The following is a 23,341-nucleotide window of genomic DNA, read 5'->3' as shown; positions in this document are numbered from 1 at the left end:
ATTGTTTTTTATAGTCTTTTCTTTAATTGCTACAAAAGCGAGAGAGAGAGAGAGAGAGAGAGAGAGATTAATATATGCGATTTTTTATTCGAATCAAACAATTCCCCGGGGAAATTTTACAGATATCCGAGCCACCGTAAAACAGAATTAAGCACCACCGATACCAAGTGCTTAGGAGAAAATAATAAATCAGACAAGAAAAAAACGGGCAGGTGGGGGGAGGGAGGGGGAGGGCGGGAAAACGATCGGGGTACGTAAAGAGGAAGTTTCACTAGCCATAAAAATTAACGTTACACCGCGTGCTTATAATGGAATTCGCCGGCCACGAGGCGATTTCCCGTGAGAGTTACGACTCTCATTGGGTGCCCAACATTGACTTAACTTTGCATAAAATTACCACGATACGATTAATTGACCGGCGAACGTTTAAGCAGTTCTTTTTTGCACGCATTTTGCCGCGAAAGATTTATACTCTGTTTATAAATGCGCGCGATCATTAGCGAACTTTCAAAGCGGGGGGGAGGGGGAGAGCTAAATTAGCGCTTTTGTTTCCTCGATATTCTAGAACGCGTCCTGAGGAGCGTATTACGACGTCAATGAAAACAGTTTTCTTACGCAAGATTAACAACTTGTCGGCGCGTTAAGCATCGATTACCCGATGTAATCGATTCTGCCCGCGTTTCGCCGAAACTCCCAAAATTTCCGGTCGTTGCTCCAGATATACGAGTTATCGAGTTCATAATTAACGGCGTCTCCGACAGCCGCGCGTACCGAGGCGCGGTACAACACAGGCAAGGCGGCGCGTCGTGCGCGGAATTGGTGTATCGTCATGGAAACTTTGGCGTGTAAAAGTTCTTCCACTCAGAGGCTGTAACTAAGTCAGTCCGATAATACAACGGCACGGTGCGTGTAGAATTACGAACAGCGCGATAACAACGGCGGGACATCTTCAGCCTCCGAAATGCGGTAAATGGAGCAACGAAATTTTAGAATTAAGTAGGCAAAAAGTGAAACTATATTATTAGTAAATTGTAACTGAAATTAATTGATCTCTAAAATCTTTCAAATCTATTACACTGTAAGCTCATGAAGTTTCTTAAATAGTTTCAGAAATATCAAATTAATCAAAACGCATAGGGGGTATTACAATCCATACAATTTATTTCTTTTGTATATTTGACTCTTCAAATGCAAGGCCCCACTGCACTCTGCGTAATTTGCTACTAAAGACAATATAGCAAGACGGTGATGTTGTTCGTGAGTGGTGACCGCGTATCACGCAAAGGAAGGGTTGCAACTGAAGAGCCGAGAGACTCGACTGCGAAAAGAGCGAAGTACGGGGGTGATATGAAGTGAGAGAGGGACGAGAGGGAAGAGGAGAGAAAGATCCGCAAAGGCAGACGGAGAACTGTCAGCAAACTGCATTTACCATTGTTACTTCAAAGACGCGCCCGGCATTGTGCCCTCCGCGTAACTTTCCTTAACGATCCTGCGGGCTCGCGCTCGTGTTTTCCCTAAATACGACGAAACTCGAAGATAAGCCGAAACCAGTTAAGGCATCACGTGAACCTCCTTCAACCGCCCTATCCCCTATCCGTACTTCGCCGTTTGCTTGCCAGACCAAGAATCGTTTAATCTCGGCGAAAGGAGGTAGCGCGAAGAGTTTACTAACTCCTCGACCGTTTGGGATATCCAATTCGCGTTCCTTCACCAGGATCTTTGAGCACTTCATTGTTCCGCGTAACAACGCGTGCGCTTGACCCACTGTCTTTAACTGGGAACGAAGGAGAGAGGGCGAAACTTTTGAAGAACGTGTCAAAACATGCGGTTGCCGAGCTCTCATTGTTGTTCTTCAAGAGATACCATTGTTGTCTGATGGAGCCGAAATGTTATAAAGTTTCGTTAAAGTTTCGATAAGTGTTTGGACTTGGGGAGTATGTTACTCTTGTTACCTTTTTTAATGAACGATACATGAATTAAACCTCTACAAATGATTTTAAGGGAAAATTTTTTTTAACTGAAGATAATGTCACTATGAAATTAAAAATAAATATGTAATTGTGTTTAAAGAGAAAAAGACGTTAAGATATTTATAGTTTTGATTCTATTAAAAAAAAATAATTCTCAAAAGAATTATTCTTTATATTAGATGTTTTCCTTCTCAAAAATGAATTTTTCTTATCATCAAAGTAATGGAGGTATATTTAGCATATTCAAGCTCGATCATATTGCGATTTTTATATTCATAAAAATACACTAAATAAAGAGTTTGGTAATAGCTACCAAACGTTGAGTGAAATAACGCCATTTAAATATTTGATTAATATAAGTAGAAAAAATTTTACTTTTCTAAATATTTTCTTAATATTACTAAATTTGATTATACTTATTAAATATTTAGAAAAGTAAAATTACTTTTGGTTATATTAAAAGATAATATTTAATTGGCATTTCACTCGATGTTTGGTAGATTCTAATGAATTCTTCTTTCAGTGTATATTTATTATTATAAAAATATTATAGATATATCTTAAGTTGATGGAACTGTCGATGGGAATGTTATCCCGACTTACATCGAATTACACCAAACTTCGATGATAAGCAAACTAAACGCAGAAGTAAGTGCGAGTCCCGTGATAATTAGCGAAATCGCTGAGCGAAGGGATTCGCCATCCGGTTACGATCCATTCCGTTTACTTCCGGTCGTAATTTGCGATGCAAAAGTTTCGCGAGCAAGAACGCCGTTAAATTAAACGTTCATGGCAATCGGCACACGCCTAATGGACATTCGCTGGAACTCGACTGTGAGACAGCTTTTGCGTTCTTCGTGACTTCACTTATCGCAAAACTGGAGAATGCCTAGTTTCTCTCATTTCGCATTTGCAAAATTTTGCAAATTTTTCATTTATTATATGCTATTTAGATGAAATACCATTTTCCGTTCTGTTTACTTCAAGAGAGATTAATTTTTTCTTTTTGTTAAAAGATGGCGGAAATTCTATGTATATATAAATTTAAGCATTTAAAAACATGCTTTAAAATATTCATTCTTAACACATTGCGTACCGCAAAGAAATCTCTAAGACATACGCGGTCCTTAACAGATGGCGCGCGAAACACGAGAAAACTCGTGAGCGGTACGTAATATGTTAAGGCTTTCAAAGATATAAAGGCCGCGACACAGGCTTTTGCATAGCTGCATAACCGTATGCATAAGGAAATTGATTGGTCCGTTAGCACATGGATAAGGAAATGGGCCAATCAATTTCTTTATGCGTACGGTTATGCAGCTATGCAAAAGCCTGTGTCGCGGCTTTAAGCATTTATGTAAATATTGAATTTCCGTCATTGTACCCTAGATGGAGTCGGACATAAATAATTTCTCGTATTCAAAAATACGCAAACAATTATATAAATATGCATGGATTGTGGGGCACATCTTCAAAAGGCTCTATGTGAATTGAATGCTGTCACATACTGATAAATAGAAGAGACGAAATGATGGAAACAACACTCGACATCGGGTATTATTTCCGTCTCCTCTTCTCTTCTATTTATCAGTATGTCACATACTGATAAATAGAAGAGAAGAAGAGATGGAAATAATACCCGACGTCGAGTGTTGTTTCCAATTTTTCTTCTCTTCTATTTATTAGTATGTGACAGCGTTCACATAGAGCCCTTTGAAGATGTGCCTCACAATCCATGCATATTTATATAATTGTTTGCGTATTTTTGAATAAGAGAAATTATTTAGGTTTGACTCCATCTAGGGTACGATAACGGAAATTCAATGTTTACATAAATGCTTACATTTTTGAAAGTGTCTTAAGAGTAAATATTTTAAAGCATGATTTAAAATGCTTACATTTATGTAAACATTAAATTTTCGCTATCTTTTAACAAAAAGAAAAAAATTAATCTCTCTTGAAATAAACAGAAAGGAAAGTGGTACTTCATGTAAATAGCTTGTAAATATTCTGACTCACGGTAGCGTGGAACAAGTGCTACAGAACAATAGCAAATTAGATTTAAAAAAAGTACAAACTTTTTTTAACATTTCCATCTTTGGAGGTAATGTTATTTTTAAATAAAAAATGTATTTTAATTCAAAAAATTATTTTTTTCTTCTTGGATTAAGCAACGTTTTTCATTCAAATTTGCGGTACATTAAATAATGAGCCATAGAGAAGCGTTATAAAAAAGCTTGTTTTTACTGTGTGCCCGAGAAAAATAAAATGGACATCATTTCTTATAGTTTCTGAGGCGAGAAATATGATGGAGCTAATTAAAATTACGTTACTTGACAGGAGCACAAAAAAAGTTCAGTTTAAAGCAGAAAAACACGTGCAGTCGCAGTGACTACGCCACCATGCATCGATAATCCACTGTGTAACTCTTTATGTTTTGGCATTAAAAATATATAAAAAAATATCTTATAAAAATGTTATATTTATTAGCAAAAATTAAAAAAAAGTGTAACAATAAAATATAAAATATCGTAAGCCCTGTGCTAAGGCGTTTATCAGAAGAATGCGATATAAAATAATCAAACCTTTCTTTGCATCCTTAATTGCATGATAAAATAGATATTCAAGTTCTACGGTATAATCAAGCGGTTCAAAAAGAATTAATCGTCCAATTTGCGCCGGATTCGCCTGAGAAATTCGAGTGGATACCGAGACTCTCAGGACTCTGGCACGTGTCGGGATGGTACGAGATTACAAGGATGACGTTATTGTAATGGCGTTACATTACGCGCCGCCGCCGTCCCTTCGCCGTCGCATGGTTTCGCGCACGGAAAGCGCGCGATTAGAATTCGTCGCGTAGTGCGCGCGATATTATCGCGTGCGCGCGCGTGAGAGAGACAATTAAATTAGCCACCACCATTGAAATTGAATTATTTCGAACTGGCAATGTAGAGCCGCGTGCTGTTCGGCCGACCGCATACAAAGTGGCGAGATTTCGGAGACGACGTCGACGCGTTCGATTGACGTCCGTGTTAATTAAATGGCGGACCCTATGATGATCGATAATTATGTGACGACCCTTTAACTAGATCGAAGTCATCTCGAAGTGCGCACGCGTACGAAAGAGATGATTTTCGTAGACGATTATGTTGGCTTTGAACACTTTATTATCGATCCAATTGACTTCGATGAAGAAGCGTAAAGTCGACGTAGAGTTAACGAAAATATAATCACAAGAGCGAACTTCGTAATTTTATAATAAACTTTTAAGAGTATTATTATTAAGCTCATTTTACACAATTTATAATTTGCGACAGAATTCTATTTATATTTTTATTTATAATTTATATATTAAATTATGGATGAAAGGAAATTGTCGTATTATACGAATCATAATTTGATTATGAAAATTATGTATAGAATATTTGATTGTTTCTTTTTTTTAATTTTGTCACCACTTATAGATCGTGTAAAGCAGACTTTAAACAAGTTCCAATTTAGTGGACAACTTAAAATGCATGCACAATTTAAAATAAAAATATTAATGTTATAAATGTAAATCATTCCCTAAACTATAAGTCACTTAATAGATATTTAAAATATTCGACAGCTCAAAATTTATAGTCACAAGATATTTATCTGTAATATCTTTATTTACTTTGGATAGAAAACATAGATAAACGTAGATAAACAACGCGTTTAGTTTGTTTTCCAAATGTTTTTCAGATGTTTTTTTTTCCAAATAACATAGGTTACTTTAACTTTTATCGAGTGTTAGACTACTCCTGAGAAACGATTTAGAAAAAACGTTGACATTGAATAATCTCCCCCCGCTTGTCTGACGACCTGTGTACGAGCGAAATAAGGTTCGCGCGCCGTGTCGTCGATCTAAATTGCAAAACGGAGATTCCATCCTCCTGATCGAAAGAGTCTCCCATTCGCGTGTGAGTCCCGGCACAAAAGAGATTGAACGTGATTTATCGAGCGCGGTGCGACTTTCCGCGCGCGCGAGCGACGTGCCGATAAGTATTGCAATATGGCGGGCAATTTCGTAATATCTCACTAACTGATCCCTATCGTGCTACCGTGTTGCGAAGCGCTCCCATCTCGTACTTGGACAGTTCAATTACCGAGCTGATGCTATACAACCACCTCCCCCTCGTTCGCTTCCCGGAGAACATTTTCCTCGTGCTAACTATACTGAAGAGATTCGCGAGGTAATCACCCCTTCCGTTCATCCCGCGACGAGATATACAGATATCAATAATAAACATAGGGTGTGCTTCCCAGCTTATCCGCACTGTCTTCCGTCCTCCAGATTCATGCAACAATTTGCGTTTTTTCAGAATTTAATTGAACGTTATATCTTCATATTTTTAATATGAAGATATAATGTTCATATTTTTAATCACTTTATATTTTTATTTATACAAATTTATACACTATATTAAAAATAATTTAATTATTGTCTAAGAAAATAAATAAATCTAGTTATCATGATTAATAATGGTGATTACAATTTTTATTAATAGATTGCATCATTTTCAAAATTTGAATAATGTTTCAAGAAATTATGAAAATTGCAATTATTATAATTATATAAAGATAATTTTTGGTAATATATTTAGTAACATATTTGGTAATAATTTTTGATGAAAATGATAGTTGTGTACACAGTTTTATTTCTGTATTGCACATCCAAAAAAGTTATTTTTAAATTAAAAAAATTGATTCTTTAATTTACAATTAGTTCTTTAAGTTAAAGTAAATTTTTAAGAAAAATAAAAATTTATTTTAAGAAATTAGCTTTTTTGAAGTAAATACATTTAATTTAAACATAATTTTTTAATACAAAAAAAGTATTGAGAAATGTAAGAAATAATTTAGTTACTCTGGTTATTTTCAAATATTTCTTTCGTTACAAAAAAGAATTTGGGTTGCACAACCAATCTTTAATTCTAATAAAAAGAACCAAGAAATTTCTTTAAATCAAAAACCGTTTCTTTAATTGTATAACAATATACAAATTTCTTTAATTCAAACAAATATTTTTTTAATTAAAAAAAACTATTCTTTGGTGGGTACGTATAATACGAATAAAATAACCATAAATATACTGAATAAGATTATAAAGTAAATAGTTTAGTTAACTTGCTAAATAGCCAGAGATTACTTTATACTCAGATTCTTTCACACCGCGGATGGAATCCATCTGACATTTAACTTAGCACAAAGTGCGAGCACGGTCTTCCGTGTCTTAAATCGCGGCTTATCTCGGGACGATTGCGTAGTAATAATTATAATTCACACCGACGGGGCCCACCTCGCGTTAAGATCCCATTACGGATTTAACGACGATCTTATCGGCATCGTATACTAGACGACGCGGTAGGAAATTTAGCCGCAAATCTACCTCGCCGAATCGCTCCCGATTTTCGTTCGCGACACCCCTGGGATCTCTCGAGACGTTACGCACGAAAATTTCAATGGCACAAACGCGATCTAACAATTTTAGATATTTTTATACAAAATACACAATAAACTTGAGTTTATTTACTTATTCACTTTGACGAATAAAATGAGTATTCAGTTAAAGCGTAAAGTTTGACAACTAAATTGTGATTAATACGACTTTACATTGCTTTTAACGCTTACGTCGTCTGTCTTCTCTCTTTAAAACTTAAAATTCTTAAGGTCGGAAGTTACTCACAGTATATTTCATTCCGAGGAATATTATTCCCGATGTGAAACAGATATAACATCATACTTTCCGAAACAGACATTCTTCTCCGTCCTCCCCGATTCACTCGGCAGCGTTGTACGCGGAGTCGTAATCCATTATTGCCGACGTGAGTCGTAACCACTGCTATTCGTCTACGACGTCTACGTGAATCCGAAAGAACGGCCGCGGCTGCGACATTAGACACGCTCGTGCGACGGCAACTTTTTCCGCAACTAACGCGAAATGTTTCCCATTATCGCTACGGATTTCTCGCGAAGGAATTTCGTACAGTGACCTCGTAGTTGCTTCTCAACGAAATTCGGTGGCCCCGTTACACAGACTTCACGTTCACCGTACCCATCTCTCCCCCCCCCCTTTTCTGATGACTCATAGGACGGATTTATGTTTTTGGTATTGCGCTCTGAATCGCTGATTTATGACGTATATGGCACCATTACGTACGTTTAATCTATAATCCAATTTGCTTTTCGTCACCGCGACGGAATGTCCGAACGATCAGAAGCGCGCGACGCGACGTGATCGGAATATTTTTCCGCCGGATATTATGCGCGTTTTTAAACGCCACTCCCATCGATTTCATTTTAAAATGACCTTAGCAACGATATATATAGGTTAATAATTAGCGTAATGCGCAAGTCGATTTAGAAAACGAGCGTATTAAAATTGATTTTTTCCCTCCGTGCGCAAACTAATTATATAATCGCGTTTTAATGTAATGTATTCCGCATTACACCGCTGCATTAACGAAGAACATTTTATTTTCATAAAACGTTCTTAATCTCGCGAGAACCATCGGTCGATCTCTTCCTTCATTTTATGCATTATCCGCACGTCTCGGTAACTTTCTAACGTATTTGCCAATCACGAGATAAGTCCTCTGGCACCAAGTTAATTTCGGTCTGCTTTAAAGAGAAAGAGAAAGCTATGGTAATAAGGGCAGCGGCAACGTCCCCGCTCATTAAGTCAATATTGGACGTTTGCCGGATAAAGCCGGCCCTATATTTCCGATCGCAAGATCCCCACATCTCTCCCCTCGTTTCGGCGAGTTCTTTCACACTCTCGATAACTTCCGGTGAATTTTACGTCGTCGTCGGACACCGACTGTGCGGCGACTGATCGAAAAGTTCGACGAGTTTAGTAACTTCGACGCGATGTTACTATCGAAAATGTGTTACCCGTTAGCGAAACGCTCAAGAAATACTTACGGAACTTTTCAGCACCAGAAGCAGTTTTGCACCGCAGCTGCGACAACTCATCCGTTCGTGGTGATGGATACCGATGTCACTTCGCGCGAAATTAATCTATGATTGATTAATTTCCAATTTTGTTGCGTTGCTTTTCTGATTCAGAATTTATTTCTTATATATTTCTTTCTCATTTTTAAGCTTCGTTTCGATTTTCAATTAATGTAATACATTGCAAAATACTTTTTTACGTATTTTGCAATGTATTACATTAATTAAAAATCAAAAACGTGAAAGAAATTTGTGCATTGCTATACGATTAAAGAAAAGTTTCTTTAATTTGAAGAAACGTTTTGATTATTTTCTTTTTATTAAAATTAAAAAAATAGTTTGTATAACACAAATTGTTTTTTAAAATAAAAGAAATATATTTTTAAAACCAGGACAACTCAATTTCTTACATTTCTTTCAATTTTTTTTTGTATTAAAAAAATGATTTGTTTAAATTAATATTTTCAAATCTCGTATCTCAAAAATTAAAATGTGAAAATATGTTTTTGGTTTTTTTAAGTTTTGCCGGTTTTTTTAAATATTCTTCATAATTTCTTCCGCAACTTTAAAAATTCTACTCGAAGAAAATGGAATTATATCTCTTTAAAGCTACAATTATCTGATAAATACCGCGGAATCGAGTTGCAATGTACTTTAGCCTTGATTATAACTTATGTTACTCGCAATGTTTACATGTAATTTATGGAAAGAAGATTTGTTTTATCGGAGGAAAAGATAGATCAAAGTGTTAATTCACCGAGGTCCCGAGGATCCGTGGATTCTGACAGATAAAGTCGGTTACATTAGGAAAGTTCTCTCGACGGAGAGTTACTTATCGTTGGCAAACTTGCCATCGGAACCGGGAAGTTATCCTTCATTATTCGCGAGTGTTTTGAAACAGTAGTCAATTAAAGTTAAACGAATTTCATCGAACTTCTCAGCGTGCTATTTCCATTTCTCACTGTCTACATAATTCGCCACGCTATCCTAATTACCTCCGTGTCGTTCGAATTACGTGCCTCCATTTCACGGCATAGATCTTGCACTTGCGAAGAGACGTTGAAAGGGGAAAAGATGAAAATCCAGCCTGTTATGCGTAAATGTAACATTTATTCAGCATAAATTATGACGATAGATACATAGATTAGGTATAGATACAAAATGAATTGACTGTAGACAGGACTGTAGTGAAAATACATCGAACGCTCGCGCTTTCTTCGTTCCGGCAGTTATAGTAGTAAACATTTATCTGTGTCCCTCGTTTAAACCTTTCCGATCCTACGATGAATGTTGGCGTCAGTTTTGCGTACGTTAACGTTTATCTGCTTTCCAAATAAACGTCTTTTGATTGTACGTACAATTGCGGTTATATAGATTAAAAACGACAGGAATTCACGCACACTGAACTAACGCTTTAATTATTCAAAAATATACAAAAAAGGGTGAAAAAAGTATTATATTATTAGTTAATATCTAGCCTTGTGTTGGCCAGTTACCTCCTGGCTGGGAAAAATATTTTGAATAATTCTCATTTGATTTTGCTGCATTAAAAATGACTCATTTGATTCTCTTCTCATTCACCGACGATCTCAATCTGACAACGAGGAACGAAGAAATCGCGATTAACTGATTATCTCTGTCGCTCATTTTACAGATGCAGGCGCGGAGAGGAGGCTCGAAAATCGAGCCTCTTCTCGGGCTCGTGGCAACGCGCGATTAACGACGTGACAACAGTGGCGAAAATAAAATACAATATACTATTACACGTTCACGCGCGAAGAATATACGTATTTCGTAGAAAATATATAGCCTCGGGTTTCGCGTACGACAGGAACATTTTCTGCTGTTACTTCGTTTTCATGTCGGCTCCATTCAATATCATGCGAACGAAAAGGCTTTACGACCAATATTACATACGTGTCAGATGCAAGAATATAAAAATAGTACAATTGATATCAGCTGGCGTAAAAATGTCTTGCAAAATTCAAGTTATGTGTAAGTAAAGAACGTGTATCAAGCATTAAGATACTGTACATAAAAAAAAGTCAATTTAATAATCGAATTTGTTCAGAAAAAGTCTTTATTAAATATTTGTCTTCCGTGAATAGATATTATTAAAATACAAAAGTATATGTGTGCAACGGACAAATTAGTATCAATTACTCGCGTTATTAATTTTCAATAAAGTCAGTACATTTTAATCTCGAAATAGATAAACTTCATGCTACAAACTTGCTTACAATTAAAGTAATAGAGAATAGGTATAATTGTACAATATATCACAGAGGAATTATTTGTTAAATGATCTATTTGAACTCCGAATTTACTCTTCGTTGCTTTAATCTGCATCATTCTCGTACGTTACAAAGCCTCTTTATTCACTCGTGTTTGTAGTGCAATCAATGTACAGTCGGCCAAAGAGCCACTGTTGAATGCCCTTTCATCGCGCGTATCCACCTGCAATTTCGCGCGGCGTTACCGCGCTCATTAAGCCTACGGCCTAATCGATTAATTAGACGTACGTTGTTAAACGAATCGTGTGTGCGTTACGCATTGATGGTGACTTCGCAGAGAGACCTTAGGAGCTATCGCGCTAATGGCTTTGATTTCGAAATTTGATTCTCAATCAAACGCGAATACAGTGAGCAATCATTCGTCGACACGCGAACATCAGTTATTCTTAAAAAAAAACCACAGAACTCTTGTTCGACGCGCGAGAATTGAAACCGGCGTGTAATCTCGATTTTCCGTACTGTAAACACAATCACAAAGTCTACCGCGAATAAATATTCACAGCGAAATGGGCGACAATATTTTAATAATGTAATTTATTGATAAAAATTTTCACGTAACGATCATAGAATCGTCAGCTTTCACGTCGCGGTCGTTCCAGTGTTCAAAAGCCAAAAAGAATTAGGCATCAATTTTCAATTGAGGATTTGTAACTTGCGTTATAAAACAATTGATTTTGGCGTTACGCTCGACAATTTCAACGAGCGTTTTAATTCTCGTTTGCCATACGAGAGCGAGCTGTCCTATTTGCGTAACAACGAATAAAAAAAGAATCGTGGGCTTTTAGAAGCCACATTTGTATCGCGGCTTTTCGCTTTGCTTTCATTCATGAATCACGCGTAAAATATCGCCCCGTATTTCAGCGCTGTCGAGATCATTTTTTGCGTGTCTACGCCATCGAATTTCTACCGGTTTCAATTCCCCGCCACCGGGTAAAACGCCTAGGGACCGATCAATGTCTCGATCAACGAAATCGCACGCTAGTACTCTCTCTCTCTCTCTCTTTCTCTCTCTCTCTCTCTGGGGGAAGGGGAGGGAGGATTTAGCACCAGATAAAAAAATAAAGCTGCCCCGCTACTGCCGCCGCCGCCACCGCCGCCGCCGCCGTGCGTCGCGGAGGAGCGCGCAACCGTAAATTTCGACCGGCCGAAAAAAAAGAAAGGAAGAAGAAAAGTGAACGCGAAACGTAATAATGTGTGTGCAAAATATCATTTCCTTTTATCACTAAATATATCGCCGTAACCTACGTGTATGTATATATAATATATATAATATATATATATAATATTTATATATATTTATTTTTTATGTATATATAATGTCGAATACACAGTATGAACCGATTTTTACCGATTAATTAATGAGGATCACAGCCATAGCTTTGAATACGAATGTTTCGTTAGTAATTTTTTTTTTTTCTTCTTTTTCATCTTTTCCTGTTAAGACCGGTATAGCGTCGTAATCAGTTTAACAGTTTCTTACAAGGATACATTCTTCTCTCGCTACCTGCTACGTGACTACACATCGATTACAACGAGATATGGATGCGACAGTCGCACGACCATTTACAGCAAAGTGAAATTAATGAAACGTAATGAAATTTAAAGCACACTTCTCTGCTCGAACTTCTTTATATCACATTATATGACGTAACTCGCAATTAAGCGAACGTTTATCAAACAAATAAATACACGTCTATTTCGTATATATATAGTATGTCTTTTTTAACGTCGTCGCTAATACGGGGTTCAATTTTGCATATTATTACTTTAATATGAAAATTGTATTTTTGCGATGTAAGCACGACGTAAAAGTCACAAACAACATTACAATATTATATACATGCACCATTTACCTTAAAATAAATTTCAGCAACATCGGCTCATGGCGTTATTGGAAAAGTTTTCAAATACCGTAGCCCATATACGATAAATAATTATGTTCACGTTACACTTAGCCAACTATAAATTACGTAGGAAATTAGAATTAAAATTAACTTGTCACGCGTTTTCAGCGTGACACTTGGCGTTCACGGTTTTCAAAAATTGGCAGTTGAAGGATTCGGAGACAGAATTTGAAATTCACATTCTCAAAGTTCGCTTTAAATATTACAGCTTCGCATTCTATTACTCGCCGAGTTCGAATCTCATTACCTGTTGATATCGAGTCCGACTGTCGTATCCTAAAAAATTTATCACCGGTTCGTCGCGACCGTCGTCGACGCTCCCACGGCGTGTTTATTCGAAAGCCGCGAGATCGCGAGTCGAGGATCTTAGCCGCCTAGAAAAAATAAGATCTGCCGATCGACGTTCGCGTGAGCGGTGAAGATTCGACTAGCGTTCTAACGAGAAGGAGAATGGGAGAAGGGCGCGAGGGGGGAAAAGAACAGAAGGAGAAATATCGAGATCGACTCGGAGAGAAACGAGAAACGGAGCGTCGACGGCGTTGCGACGCCCGACGATGAGCACGACAACGACGACCATCGATTCTGCTACGATCACTACTACTTGGCGCTCCCTACATTTACGTTCTCGTTATATCTCGAAGATAGGGTACGGCTCGCTTCCTCTGTCGCATCCGGATCGCCGAGATCGATTTTTATTTGGGTTTCATCGGTGAAATGAAAGTTAAATCTTAACAATATCGCGCAAAGAATCGTTGAGCAAAATATACGAATAAAATCATAATATTTGAATACAATCAAATATAAGATAAATTTTTTTTATATTTTGTTTGTAATCATTTTAATTTTTATAACGATTTGACACAGAATAAACATTTCTTAAATATTACAACTTGGCTTCTAAAGTATCCCTTGACATAAATTCATATGTTCAAAGTGAGGATGTTGATGTACAAATTTTTCAAATATTTTCATAATGTATTCATAATTACGCTTCGTTATTTGGTATGATTTAATTTAAAATTAAATTTCTTGAAAAACACAACCTCGACTCTAAGGAAAATTTCGTTTATAGTTATTAATGTAAAAATTACTTTAAACATTATCAAGAATCAATATAATTGCATTTACAAAATGATATTATTAAATGAATGTAGCTGTTCGAATACGTCTAAAAGTTAAATTAACTTGAATATCCGCTGGGCGATTCGAATGTGATTAGGTAGCGCGACGCGATAAGATAGACTAGAGACCCGTTGTGCAGCTTGAAGACGAAGATAGGTGACCTCTCTTTAGACTTGAAGGAAGCGTGCATCAGTGGGTCTAGACTACGGCTAAGTAGTTAGGAGGGACCGTGATATCGGACGTACGTATTCACTTAAATCATCCTAAAAGGCTTATAGAAGACTACCCCGAAAAGTGAGGATACGATCACTAACATTTTAGGCGACACGATAATATTATTCTACCGGAGGCGAAACCGAGAACCCTCGCAGCGAAACATGAACTGAATGATGCACCAGCGTGTCATTGATGATACGCCAAAATAAAAGTCGTACAGAGTATTCCGATTTGCAATCAATGTCCCAAATAGCGCGAAAATTTAATTTTGAACATAATAATTGGACATTTTTCTTGATTTCTAAAACTCGAGTGTATATCAGTCAATCATCGTGTCACTCAAGTCTCTTTACATGAAATTTTATTTCTCAAATTTATCACGCTCATAAATTCATCCCTTGAAAAGTTAATCGTTCAAATTGAAACGTAAGATGAATCTTTAATAACTTGAACAAAAATGGCACTTCGACATTTTAATTACAAAAAAATCGACTCGAGATTTTTATTGCATAATGGACGCGTGTTTGACTATCCAGTAAATTTTCCAATATTATTGACATCTCGTTGCGCTTCACTGCCATATAACCAGAAATATTTGTCGCGTTTCGCGAGGGCTTTAAAAGCCAGCGGAAATTTCGGCCGTAAATGGCATTGATAGGGAGAGAGCGATGGGTATCGAATATTCGCGATTCGCCGAGGATCTTAACAAGTTTCGCTCTCATAAATCGGCTTCCTGTCAAGTCACGTCAACCAAGAGCGTCATAAACTGGCGGTCATGAATCTTAAAAGTCAGGAAGGCGAGCGAGACGTCGCATCGTCGTCTGGACTCGCTCGCCCGCCGGAAATTCCGTTGTTGAACTTGGGTGCCGCGACGTCGTAAAACGGAAGCGAGGCTTTTCGCCAACTAAGACGTAAAGCGGATCGTGTCGAACAAAGCGGCACGTTTTACGTACAGAAATAACCCTCAGCTAGAGAGAACGAGCTATGAAAAATTCTACTGTTTTTATCGTTCAATCCAAGTCTTGGGCTCGTAGACTTTGAATTTGTAATTCGTACATTGCGAGCGTTCTCGGTGTAACCTCCTTAGGTATATAATCCGCCGCTACTGAAAACAATCTAACTACGACGGGCGATCCGTGCTAGATCTAAGGACTAGATCGTCTAAAAGAAGCGACTGACGAGCGCTAATCTACTGATCTACAACATCAACGAGGATCTCTTAAAATTTTATCTACTCGCGGAGGGTGTTCCTGTATGCGTGCGTGTGTGTGTACGTGTGTATGTATGTGAATGCATAGATTTTATACAACTACATACTTATATACATGCAATGGTACATTTATCTTATCTTATCGATTCTTTACTTGATTTTCGCAATCCAAGTAACGTGGATAATGATAACGAACTTGATTCTGACACACACACAATGGCAAATACCCGTACAATGAACCCTCGTTAGCTCGAATTCGGAGAAACTCGAAACTAGGAACAGTTTGTGAAGGGTGGTAGCTAGTGAAAGATCCGTGACGTCGGACAACTCGAGTTAACGAGAGCTTACCGTATCATGAGCAATATCGGCTTACAGAATTATTTCCTTTCTCCGGCAATCGGAATTTCTATTGAAGCGCAGATTAGGATCATAAGAATTGCTGACGAAAGCGGGAAACTTTTTCTCACCCTCTTGAATTGCGAAACAACTCTAAACCCTGTAAACATGTAACTCCACTCTCGGATGGGAGACTCGAGGAATTTGATGGGACTCGATTGCTCTCATCCACGTTAATTCGAGAAAAACGTCGACGCGCGCATTATCCAGCAATGTTAAAGTAAAGAACAATCAAGACAGTCAGCCACAAAGGCTTCTTCTCTTAACCCTTTCAGTATGACTGCGTCATGTATCGCAGTTTTTATTATCCGCTATGCACAAAAGTTTAAACTTTATTAACCCTGCAGTGGCACGCATGGGTCATTTGTGTCCAACCCGATTTTAAGTTTCCTAAAGTTCTCGAGAAATTCTGTTAAAATACACACATGTTCTCTAAAGTCTCCACTAAATTATTCTGCTGTGTAGACATTGAAACAAAAAAGTTCGAAAGAATTATAAAAATTACTTTCTGCGTCGGAAAGAGGAAACTATTGGAAATGGCACAAATACGAACCCATATGTGCAGGGTTAATAATTTAGGATTGTGGTTTATTAAAAATTTGAAGTTTAACACTGATGACGTCCATTGAACCGTATAAGTTCATTTGAATATCATCTTCTTTTTGATTCGACAGCTATTAAAAAAAAATCATTGTTACATTCAGAAAATTGCTGTTCATTAATGAGAATCTCAGGAAAATCGAAAATAGAATTAATGAAATATTTGTATTGAATTTAATACTGAAAGGATTACTTTACTGAATTCCCGACATAGGTTTAGTAACTATCAATAACGCGCCTCTAGGGGAAATAATCTAAAATAGCATTCTAGAATTTTGTCCCAACGCTCGAAAATGTACTTACTTTATCTCGATATTAAACAAAAGCTCTTAACGCAATGCGTATCTTTATATCAAAAATGCGAAGGACTTAACTTTCTTGCGTACTATAGTATTTATTTGGCATTATAGGTAATTCCTTGAGCAAAAGCGGTAGGTACTAGATTTTCATCGACGACTATAAAGGGGAGTTACGCACGACGAGTTTATTATAATAGAAATTTCTGCGATCGCGTTCGCTCGCCGTTCATCGGCTTTCTCGCTTTAAAGACAGCAGTGTCAACCTCCTACGAGTACACTCTGCCGTTAATAATACTTTTGCGTAGAAATAATTTAATAATCGCAACGCAACATCGATAACGTCGATAATATTATCAAACAGTCACGAAAAGTGAGACAAATAACAATAATCGTTAATTAACTAAATAATTTTAACGCGGCATCGAAACGTAACTTTACTCGCTAAATACGGATCAATTATTTGACGTTAAAATATAATAGGGAAAGACTCGTCGCGAATCTTTCACGACCGTCACGCTAACGGAGGCTTTTCTCCCGACTCGCCGGAACGAACGATCGGCGATCGTTGACTTAGATCTCATCGGGATGCATCGTGACTGGTGTGAGTGACTTCCTACCTTTTAGCAAAAATAAGTATCGTGTTACGCGTTTACAACACCGGTTCACGACGATCCCGTACGTAAGGTAAGGCGAGAGAGATGTCCCGCTTTGTGTCACGTGTGTGTCCGGCGTCAGTGCAGCGAAGCTCTCTTTCTCTTGCGGCTTTTCTTCCTTCCTTGAGCGACGTCCGTCGGCGGTGGCTCAAAGAAAGGGGCGCGTAACAAGCTTTGAAATACCTTGTAAGCCGGCTACACGCTACAGCTATATACTGCCTATAAAGCCTTAGACCAGCGAAACGATATTTATAACCGGCATCCTGACACGGGCCTCGTCATATGAAATTTTCCATTCTAGCGAACCGTCAAACTTGAAACGCGATACGTATCCCTCGGCAAAACCGGTCAAATTAGAAAACTTTGTTATTGAAGGTATAAATCGATGAACTCTACACCACTTTAGAGTAACTGTACTCGGAAATTAAATTCTATTTTTAAGAATTGAAGAAAGACGTAAATTTTTATGCATTGCAATAAATATCGAGAGAAAAGATTGATGAAGAATTTACTGTCGATTAAATTTTCTTTTTTTTTTCATTTGTTCGAGTACATTGCAAAAGAGTTGAAACGTAAAAACTGAACGATTTCGATTCAAGAAGTTGGCAATGTCGTACAAAGCTAAAAGACGTTTTAATCTCTTTCTTTTTTTTAATGTGTTAATCCCTTTCAATGGTTCCGTAGATCTCTCTTAAACGCCTTTTAAACTTTCGACTGGCCGCGAAATGAAGTTGGAAACATCGTTTCGTCCGTTCCAGGGCTTTTCACCGTGCGCATTCGCGCGCTCTGACTCTGTAGTAATTGTCAGGTACAGTGCTCGTCAACGATGGCTTTGAATTGGCACACATACAACACTAGGCAGCTGATTCACCGAGAAAAAGCCTTAGTCGTTAATCACTTACTAATTGTAATCACGACGAGGCGGCGGCAGCCATCGATACGTCGATCGATGAGAAGCAGTGTACCTTGGTGAGTTGGAGATGTGTGTGTTGCGATCTTGCATTATCGCCGGCAGAAAGTTGCAGGTAACTTACGTGCTAGTACTTTGGTAAAACAGTTTTCGCATCCTCTCGATCAACGTCGCCCTCTGTATATACGCTTCCTCGCTTATAGGTACGCGCGTCGCTCGACGACTTCCATTAAGAGCTAATTAATTCGATCTAATTTAAGGACTATCTTTGGACGTTTGGCTCTGTCGCGCAGGGCCGCCACTCGACTTTGGAGTTTCATTTCGATATTTCGCGATAATAACGATCCTTCGGCCACGCTCTTACCTCCTCGAAGAAACGAAGCGTCGCTGTTGTTTCCAGGTCGCTGCCAGTCGCTCTCGTCCGATCTCGAACTGGATTGTGCGCGAGAATGACGTATCTTAACGATACGGGGAAATAGAAAGACACTGTGTAATTCATTAGGGCGCTAATTAAGCCGTAACACAAGATCCGATATAAAAAAAAAAAATTATGCCGTAATTCTAGAAGTCAAAAGAATTAAGCTACTAGTGAGAGATACATTACGGATTTATTTTGCGAGGAATCTCGTAAAAAAATATTTATCCTGCAAGAATTAAAACTCTTGGCATTCTTTTTACCTCATAATCCATTTTATCTTTGATCTGCGCTCTTTCATCTCCATGATCTCTTATATTACCACGAGCTAATGTTGATTCTACGCAAATTAAAGCTTCCTTCTTCACACTCTGCCTTGATTATCTCCCAGCCTTATGATGTTTTTCAAGAGAAATGTAGATAACTTTATATAGAATAAGAATTGCGGTGTTTGCCTTTCTTTTCCGTGTTTATCCTTCTAATATCTCTTTATCTGCTTCCACTTTTCCTTCGTTTCATTTTCTTTTTCATTTTTCTCTATGACGTTTCTACCTGCAGATTTTATCTACGCGCGATGAGATCACTCCTGTTTGAAGCGAGCGATCAATAAGAAAGGCTAACACAGGCGGGTTTAGCGATCTAACGTTGTACACAGATATCTTTCCGACAGTTGCTCGATCACGAGCGATTCGCGATCGAACGTCCTCGCGATCCGCGCCTCGAGTATACGTTCGTTAAGCCGACCTGCCAGGAGCTTCGGGATTTCGTGATCAATCTCGCGCTAAGGAGCGACTCCTTCCCGACGATCCATCGAGCAGCGAGTGCACTTCCCCCAGCGTAAATGCAAACGCACGCGGAAGTGCATCTCGTTCCTCCCCGGCGGCCCTTTGCTCCCCCAGCTACGTGTAATGCTCGCAGTCCCCACACTCGGAGAGCGTGGGTGTGGACGGACACTAGGTGGGATTCGGGTCCTCGTATGCCTTCTCGTAGTCCCGCCGCCGTATCACTGCGAAGTGGGTCATTTGGAAGGAGTTGGTCTTCTTGCAGCCGCGCTCCAGCGTACCCGTCATACTGTAGCCCATGTTGAAGTCGCTCGACGAGACGTTCGACGTCAGGTACAGCTGTAACAGGACGGCAAGCAGATCGATACGATATCACTGCGTTGCTCTCGCGCACACACGAAACTCGAGAATTTCCTCTAGTTTTTTCTACCACATTCTCCCTCGATTGTTATATTGATAATAATAATCATATGTTAATAATGTACTATGAATGGTACATATATAAATCATAATAGAAAATTAATGATACTACTGCATTAATAATAATATTAAATAATGTGTTGTAAAAAAAGGTGGGAGAAAACCATTCGGTCCAAATTAGAGTTAGCACCAGATTAATATAATATAATTAGAGGCTATAATTAATATAATATAATTAGAGGCTATATCATTTAAAATGTTACTGAACCTCCCATCTCAAAATTAATAAAAAAAAAAAAATTAAATTGCATAATAAAGTTACAAACACCGTATTTTTGAAAAAATTTATTTCAAAGTTCAAAGATCTTTAAATCGCCATAACATAAACCAAATCTTCTGAATAAGCTGAAATCTCTTGCAATACATCTTGAAACACACTCCAATCTTTTTTTACTCTCATTTAATGACTTTTTTAGACTGGAAACTGTTAATGAAGTATGCACAATAGAATACTAGATATAAATTAGAATTAGAATTTTACAATTGTTTTTAAAAAAATTAGATTATGAATACCGACTTGTAATTAATATCAAAGAAAAGTTTAATAATAAAAAAAAATAGCGACGAAATGAGAAAATCATGAGCATAATTTTTTCGCTTGACCGTAAATAATGTTTATTTTCACAATGGAAATTATTTAGTATGAAAGATTAACGTCAGGAGTCACATCTCGGGTTGCTTCATGCACGCGAATCGCAAACAATTTTTTTTTCGACAATAATGATCGAAACCGACAGAACAGTGATGAATATCTCGGAAACTAGAATCGACAAACGAGCCCTTTCCTATAACAACGGCATACATGACAAAAATATTTGTAACCGTGTTTTTCTATGTTTGTGCCAGTATTTCTTTAACGCTAATATATCCGTTGCATAGCGCGCAACTTCATTTTCCACGCAAAAAGACGCGGCTAAAACCATTCGTCCAAATCCCTTGGTCAGACTGCTTGTAATTAAAAGTTAACCAGTTGGGGAAAAATCGCCGTAAAGCGTATCTGTGTTAATTAAAACGTCCCAGCGCTCTTTGGATAATTTACATTTAAAAATGCAACTCTCTGCCTCTCATGCTTTCGCTATTACCGCGGGTAATGATATTTCGGACGCAGTCCGACGAACTTCAATAGCAGATCATTAGAACACAGGGAAGCTGCGCGTCTGCCGATTCATGGCGCTGCGGAGCATGCTTGTCCTTTATGCAGGCCGGCTCTCCATCAAAATTGCATACGCGACAGTTATGGCTGACTGTTGGCGCGCGGACACGTGTTACTTTCCGACAGCGGCAGCGGCCGCACTACATTCCAGTAGGTTTGACGACACGTATATAAGAAGCTCGTGCGGGCTTTCGCGTTTTCAGTGTCGTCGTAAAACCCCCGCGGTAGCTATGCGACTCCTCCGTCGTTTGCCCGCAATGGCATCTACTTTAGGCATTTGGGGAATATGTGCGTAGTTGCCCGGGTCTTCCCTTCGTGGAAAAAGTCTGCTCTCGACACGACTCTCGACTGCCTCTCTCCAAGCAGCTCGATAAACGTCGCGAAAACGCGTTGTGGCCCCGAGGCGTGCCAACGTGTGTGCTACGCGAGACGCGTCGTCGCCTTTTGTTGCCCGACAGTTATTTCCCTTCAAAACTCCGCAGCAGGTTCGTATCGCGAATTTCAAAATCTGGCTCGTTGAAAAAGGAGGAAATTGAAAGTTGGTAAACAATAACAACGCGTAGAAGGACGTAGCCGTCGGTGTAATCGGTGACGATGAGCGCGCGGACACGGCGTGTACTCCCGGCGAAGAGATTAACGCCGTAAAATCGTATTTTTCCGCTTACGGTATCCACCGTGCGTGATTATGACGATAAGCGAGCGCGACGTAATAATGCCCAGTGATAAATTCCATAACCGTTATTTCGCATGTTTGACGAATATGAAATTTATCATCGGGAAATACCGCAACGTCACGCCCCCGCGGGTTTCCTCGGCTGTTTCGCGCGCGTCCCGGCCGAACCTCCGCCGGGATTGCGTTTTTTTTTTCCATCGAGCGCCAAGCTTGTTAATTCACGTGGTCGCGACACACACCGGGACGGACATCCGTGAGCCGCGGGAATGCGATTCTTCAATTCGTTTAATTCGTTTGCAAAAAACGCGCCCGACCTGTTTCTGTAATTGCGGAAACGAACGGCCGGAGCCCGCGTAGCGTTACAACGCACGGGAGTAGCGTGTTTTCCGCGTGTTGCCGTATATCTATTTAATTTATTTCATTATCATTCCGCTGCGTTCCGAGAACCTTCGGCTCTCGAGATAGCAGGCATCTAAAAATTGCAGGCGCGCATTTACCGGGAGAGGCGTATTATTTTACGCGGAGAGACGAAACGAAGATATATATATACGTTGATCGCGCAGCGGAGGGGTGCCAGTGAATACGTTGCCTGCGCGAGCGGAAATATCACAGAGACAAAATTTCTCGTAATCCGACAATCTGCAGATTAGCCGGAGCAGACTGCGAGCTTCCGATATAACGCCTGGTGCATCGTTTAGAAGAATTGCGAACGTCGAGCTTCGCCTGACGTTCTTTCGCCGAAAAACAGTTTGTGTAATGTGAAGTATAATTCAAATACGTTTATATAAATTCAATTTTATGTTAATTGAATGAATTAAATATTTCTCGCAAATAAACATAGTCGTATTAAAAAGGTTCATTCAAGAGAATGGAGAAAAAAGAAAATTATAAGGTCTATATTTAAAAAAATAGAATTCTTATTTCCTTAATAGAATAAATAGTTTATAATTTACTTACTTATTTACAATATGTTTATGCAATATACATTTACATGTATTAGTACTTTATAATTGAGAAATAATTTTGGGTTAAGGTAAAATAAAGGTAGAAAGTGCAATGTTGCTTTCAAAAGGATTAAGGTTATTCTTCTACCGCAGGCGCGCAACAAGCGATGAATTTCAACAACTAGCGTGAGTTAGTTGATAAAACACATATTCAATTTACAAATTACAAAACTGAGAAACTCTGGCAACGCATTTCATTAATAGCACTGCAGCAATTATTAGATTTTATAAATTACAAAGTGGCATATTTCATACCGATAGATTACTTTTATTAATAAATAA

General features: G+C 38.4%; 1 protein-coding gene across 1 annotated transcript in view; it reads right to left on the bottom strand.

Moving 5' to 3' along the window:
- Positions 1-10,038: 10,038 nt before the first annotated feature.
- Positions 10,039-23,341, bottom strand: part of LOC105195956 — a 49,169-nt gene continuing 35,866 nt past the window's right edge. The window contains exon 5 of the mRNA XM_026133407.2: positions 10,039-20,088. Coding sequence (XP_025989192.1) covers positions 19,921-20,088 — 168 coding nt within the window. The 3' untranslated portion in view covers positions 10,039-19,920. The remainder of the gene's footprint in view (positions 20,089-23,341) is intronic.

This window comes from Solenopsis invicta, chromosome 12 (genome assembly GCF_016802725.1).
Source record: "Solenopsis invicta isolate M01_SB chromosome 12, UNIL_Sinv_3.0, whole genome shotgun sequence".
NCBI classification, from domain to species: Eukaryota; Metazoa; Arthropoda; class Insecta; order Hymenoptera; family Formicidae; genus Solenopsis; species Solenopsis invicta.
This window is presented reverse-complemented; position numbering and strand designations above follow the sequence as displayed.